General features: G+C 32.8%; 1 protein-coding gene across 1 annotated transcript in view; it reads left to right on the forward strand.

The window, feature by feature from the left end:
- LOC147064062 (LIM domain transcription factor LMO4.1-like) overlaps nt 1-5,695 on the forward strand; it is a 157,857-nt gene extending 152,162 nt beyond the window's left edge. The window contains exons 4-5 of the mRNA XM_085958870.1: nt 1,559-1,712; nt 2,720-5,695. Of these exons, the coding sequence (XP_085814996.1) occupies nt 1,559-1,712; nt 2,720-2,944 (379 nt within the window). The 3' untranslated portion in view covers nt 2,945-5,695. The remainder of the gene's footprint in view (nt 1-1,558; nt 1,713-2,719) is intronic.
- The last annotated feature ends 305 nt before the right edge of the window (nt 5,696-6,000 follow it).

Here is a 6,000-nt window from a genome sequence, read left to right on the forward strand (position 1 = left end):
ATATCTCAGACGGCACTTCCTTTCCCACCCGCCGTGCCGTCTGCCTCCACGAAAGCGCCCCCGCCCGGCGCCCACCCAACCCACGACATCCCGTTGTCTATGATAATATATTTGTTTGTGCATTTGTTTGCAAAGGAGTCGGCCGAATGATTTCCCACATGACTTGTAAAATGTTTTAAAAGACGAGACGCTTGTCCCCCCCACCCGCCGCCTCGCCTTGCCGGCCAGTAGCCACCGGCCCTATGAAATTGTATGACGACCCCCTGTCCTGCGATCAGATTCAATACGATGCGGAGATAACTCACCAGGCAATTTGCGACACTTCCTTCGGAATGTGGACGTGATATTGTAGCGTTTACCCCGTGCTAGGTGAGATAGTTCGGGACATAGAATACGTACGCCGGGATATACACAGATTGTTAAGAAATTCGAACAAAAAAAATATGATTTAGAATATATTTACAGAAAGAGTATGATATTTCCATATTTCACAGTTCCACTATAATACATTATAGTCACAGTCGAACCAAACTCACGACCCTTTACAAATTTGTTAATTATATTTCAGTGGCGAAGGGTGGAGGTGGATTGTGGAGATTTGACATAAATTAATAGTGCACAGTAAACTTTGTTAGTCATAATTATTTGTTGTCATTGTAATAATATACATTACAGAAGGTTATTAAAATTCTATTAAACCCTGATCAAAACAAATCATAAAAGACAATGAATATGCCACTATCTAATAACTATAATGGCTTGTTTTAGACAGGATTTAATTGATTTCATTTAATTTGTTCCTTAGTTAAATGAAAACAAAGTATGACTAACAAAGTTTTGTTTGCAATATTTATGTCGAATCTCCACAGCCTATCTTCACCCTTCGCCGCATTGTTAAGTTTTATTTAAGAGCATAGGTATATAAGTGAAACGGCGAATAATTTTCAACAGTAGGTGGAACGAAATTTCGCAGTCGTCGCCAATCGGAGACTGACAGTCGAGGTGTGAGCACGTCAATTTGTTTTGTGATGGCGTCGGAGGAATATATTCTTAAATCGTGTAAAGATGACTAAAAACGTTCCGCATGTACTTGAAAAAGAAAATATGTCAATGAATAAACTATTATTATTTCGAATATAATAATAAACATAACATTAAAAGGACGCATGTTGAATTTTTATGGCAAATTATATATCGTTCGGCTCGCGCATTTGCACAATCCGCGCATCGCCTAGTCACGATCTTTTTAGACCATGCCTCAGCTGAAGAGCCTTAACACTGACGAGATAACTACCAATTTACCATAACAACATGGTTACAGACGTCTTAGCAGCAAATTGCGGAACTATAAAATCCCCTCACTCTTGCATGTACACACATTATAATAATTTACTATTCTGATACCTCGCTATTGTCTTGACACTTCATACAGCACACAGTAGCAGCTATGACAATATTTTGGTTGTGGAAGTGATACACCCAAGATAATAAGTAGAAGAAATAAGTATAAGAAGAACATACAATGACGTAATGTGATTTTTTTTCTTTCTCTCTCTAGGTTTTGCGTCGGAGACCGCTTTTATCTATGCGAGAACAAGATCCTATGCGAATACGACTATGAAGAACGGCTGGTCTTCGCGAATATGGCTTACAACCCTCCTCCACTGGCACACCTCAAACGTCAGACGACGCATCTTCCACCACCTGTAAATGTGAGTTTAATTAACCAATAACATTAATATTGCCCACTTACATATATATATATATATATAACGTCTGCGTCTTCTGGGTACTGACAATATTTTCTATTTAAGTTTTATTCTGAACCTGTATGGGTAAATCATTCAACAATAGCACTGTGTGTACGGCAAAAGTGATTTGCAATTGTAGTGGTATTGTTTGTTTACATATTTAAAGAGGCATTGTAGCAAACAATAACAATAGTATACTTGTAAATCATTGTTTGTGCTACTGCAGAATCTTTTACCTCTATGTTGGATTTGTGATCAGTGTCACTAATTTCCGAGTCTGGATAACCAATAATATATGCAATTAGATAATGAATGCGAATGAATATTATTCTTGTTTCTGGATAGGAATTAAGTAAATGGCATTTGAATGTTCATAAGTTTCATTTTTTTAATGTAAATGCTGAGTGACTACGATATTGAATCGTCTTTTTCATAAACATACTACAATTTATAGTATTTATACAATGACACTTTAAATCAAGAAATTTGATGGCACAGTTTTAAAAAGTAATGGTATGATCATGGCCCTCACAAGGGGGGGGGGAGTGACAGGGTTATAATCTGGGGGCCCAGTCTTAGAAGGGGCCCGGTCTGGCGAGTCGACCAGATAAGTGAGATAAACACTCATTACAAATTTGCGTTAATAGTTTTAAAAAAAAATCGCCTGCGGTGCTATTTAACGTCAATAGTGTTATTATTTTTGAATATGTGGTTGTGTGATACAATTTTTAATTGTTTACCCATATTCTTGTCGAATTAATTCAAATGAATGTATTAAAAATACACATTAATTTTACTGAATACACCATTTAGAAAACATTACTGTAAAGCATCACACTGACTTTAGTCTTAGCGGCCTTAGCGATAGATAGGGGGGCCCGCTTTATGATTCGGGGGCCATGGGTATGATATATATTATAATTACTTCTAAGTATTCTGACGATTTTTTTCTGTTTCAATTCTATCAGAACAACACAAACCTGGGTGGTCCACACGCTATGATGAACGGTCACGGCGGCTCAGCAGGAGTAGGCGCCCTGCCTCGTCCACCGCCAGGCGACCTCAACAACAACATGTCTCAGCAGCAGCAGAGCGGAGGAGCATCCTCCCAGTCGTCGTACCAACCCTCCCACAGCCTGACGCCCAAGGGACCGGGTCTGGGCGTCGGTTTAGGTCTGGGCGCCCCCAGCTGAGATCAGCAACACTGAGGGCGGGCACACGTGGGAGACCCACCGCCGCCTTATCATCACCACTACGCCAATGGCCCGTACGGTCGAGGGTATTACTATTAACACTTCTATTAAGTACTAATATAGTACGGACTTGAATTCTGCTCTAAATATATTCCGATAAGTTGTAAATATGAAACACGGCGGTCAAACTGGATTTGAGCATATTTTAAGAGATGTTTTTTTCACGTTTGCGGATTTTAAAAATCGAAATACTAAAACGCATCTATGGTATCTTTTACAAATAATACGCACTACCCCATCATCTTCCATAATGATTCTAAACTTCTGTTGACTATCGGCCATTTGAAAGACCTATCATTCAAATACTCAATATGTCTAAATCTAAATGATTGCACGGTGAGTATGGGGTTACTATGGTTTAATGTTACATTTAAATAATAATAACTGAAGTCTTATATATTTAATGTATCGGTACTATATTTAGACAGATCTTGTCCACCTATCCAGTTCGAACGGTGTATGTTATGAAAACTATGTCAAATACATTATGTTAGATAGTTAAAACAGTTCGGTATGAATAGTTAAAGAAACGATAAGTAAGTATTTACTAACTTACTATAACTACTAACCGTGAAAGTGTTCGTGAAATTAGTACTGCATCAATACCCATTGAAATGATTAATGTTTTTATCAATATAATTTACTGCATTACTTTTATGTTAATAGTGATAAATTACATCAACTAATTACTGTTTGTAAGTTCCGTATTCATCTATTAAAATATCACGACGTATTCATTCATGATGGTTACTTTTCTGCACGTCATGACTACAGATTTTCATAATATTGCATAGCATACAATGAAAATAACTTTTCTATAAATTGGTATTAATTATTTTATAAAATATATATTTTTTACATTGTGTGACTTCATATTATTATCATATTATATCAATAGTCATAACATTGTGTATATTTCAAAATAAAAAATACAATCTGATTTTATATTTAAATCAGGGAGTCAGTCTTAAATTAACAGAATTATATAAGTATATTTTTTAAATACTATCGACTGATAGAAATTTAATTTAAATTTCAATTGCTAATATTTCATGACGATCAATTTTGGCGATCCGTATTTACTGAACATCGTTTACTACATAATATATATTAATTATTTAGTAAGCGCATAAAGAAGATACTTTCTTTAATGTTTGTCAGTTATATATTTACCATAATATATTATTTACAAACAGTCGGACGATGCTGAAAGACGAAACCCAGATCGTCAAAACCGATTCCATCAGATATTTAAAAAAATATAACAATTAAAAATACATTTTGAATTTATATACTTTTGTTTCAATTTTATTTCATTCAAATGTTACTTTCAATAGTATTTCACAGTGCGGTTGCACTTACTGGTGATATTTTTTTATTTGGAAAATATATAATTTATTAGAGATGTCGTACCACAATATTATGTTTCCGCAAATTTCGAATATTAATTGTCTTCCCTTAAATATGACATACGTATTTAGTACAATGACGTTTAATTAAAATTTCAATATTAATTCTTACAATTATATTCTCAAATTAACATCATCGTATATTTTATGGCTAATCCAATTGTTATTTATTTTAAATATTTTGCTAGCTTTCTTTATCATTATATTTTATTAAAATAACATCGTAAAATCTTAAGAAGCGGAAACGAATCTTATAAAACTTTGTAAAAAAAACTGTAAATAATGAGATAGGTGTTAAGTTAATATGTTAAAAAATGTATGCATTATTGCAAACTATTATACAATTAATTGTTACTCATTAACTATGTTTTATGTTGAAAGATTATTTATTGTATACATATAGTTTTGTATCTTTATGAAACGTAGCCGGGAAGTTTCAATAAATTTATACTTTAAATTTATGTGTAATAATATGAATAAGGAAATAAATGAATAACAAAACTATTATTGATCTCTAACTTTGGATATATTTTGTTCCTAAAAAAATACTACAAGTTTTTATTGTTTTTTTTTTTTTCATAACTGTGCCATATATATCTCATAATATATTTAATGATAATTAGCAAACCTACATAAGTAAATAACTTCAGATACACTGTGAAAATACATACAGTATCCTTATTTTGAAATTATTTAAAGAATATAATTCGCAAAACAGTAATTTAGGACTATTTTCATTATTTTCGATTTATATAATGACACCAGATATTAAGAACAAAAACTTGTAGCCTTAAAATTCGACGAATAACATAGCTTTATATTACTTATTTCATTAAAGATCTCAGCTCGTAATAATATGCTCCTAATAGTTATTAAAAATCATTTTGTAAAGTACTTCTCGTGTCATATGTAAATATTATTCATTAAAACATTATCGTGTAGAAGTAATGATCGTTTTTTATTGTTAAGAATCTCTGAAAGATGTTTTCCAAATATACTTATTTAAAGTTATATAATCAATTAATTAAATATTAATATTGAATTTCTCACATGTAATTAATTGTGTAAATAAGTACAGAAATATGCCCATCGTACTAATTATTATAACTGTTAAAACAATATTGTTTAACGTGCATCAAAAATGTTTACCGACTGATTGCCGTAAAACTTAATATTATTATTTGTGTAAGTATAACAGTGAAATGTATATAATACTATTATAGTACCACCAATTCATTTACCGTACCAATGATTTGACCAAAGGAATAATAAAAAACCCATTACAAACATATAAATAAACTATTTGTTTTATTGACTTGAGTACCTACATATATGAAAAAAATAAACAATTATCACTGAAATCGTTATGGTTAACATGGTTTGTAGGAATGTAGTAGACAGGCTCAGGAACGGAAAAAATTGATAAAAACAAATTATTTAGGTAACTGAAACATTATTTCGTTAGGACTTTTTATCTGAGGATCGTGACACGGATGATTTAGTTATAACAGCTTGACCTCACTCCTCTTGGAATTCTACGATACAAAAGACCACTGGCCACTGGAAGACCCGTGGCACTCATAATTT

This window comes from Rhyacophila brunnea, unplaced genomic scaffold, assembly GCF_057557595.1.
Source record: "Rhyacophila brunnea isolate RB1 unplaced genomic scaffold, BYU_Rbru_1.0 scaffold_8, whole genome shotgun sequence".
NCBI classification, from domain to species: domain Eukaryota; kingdom Metazoa; phylum Arthropoda; class Insecta; order Trichoptera; family Rhyacophilidae; genus Rhyacophila; species Rhyacophila brunnea.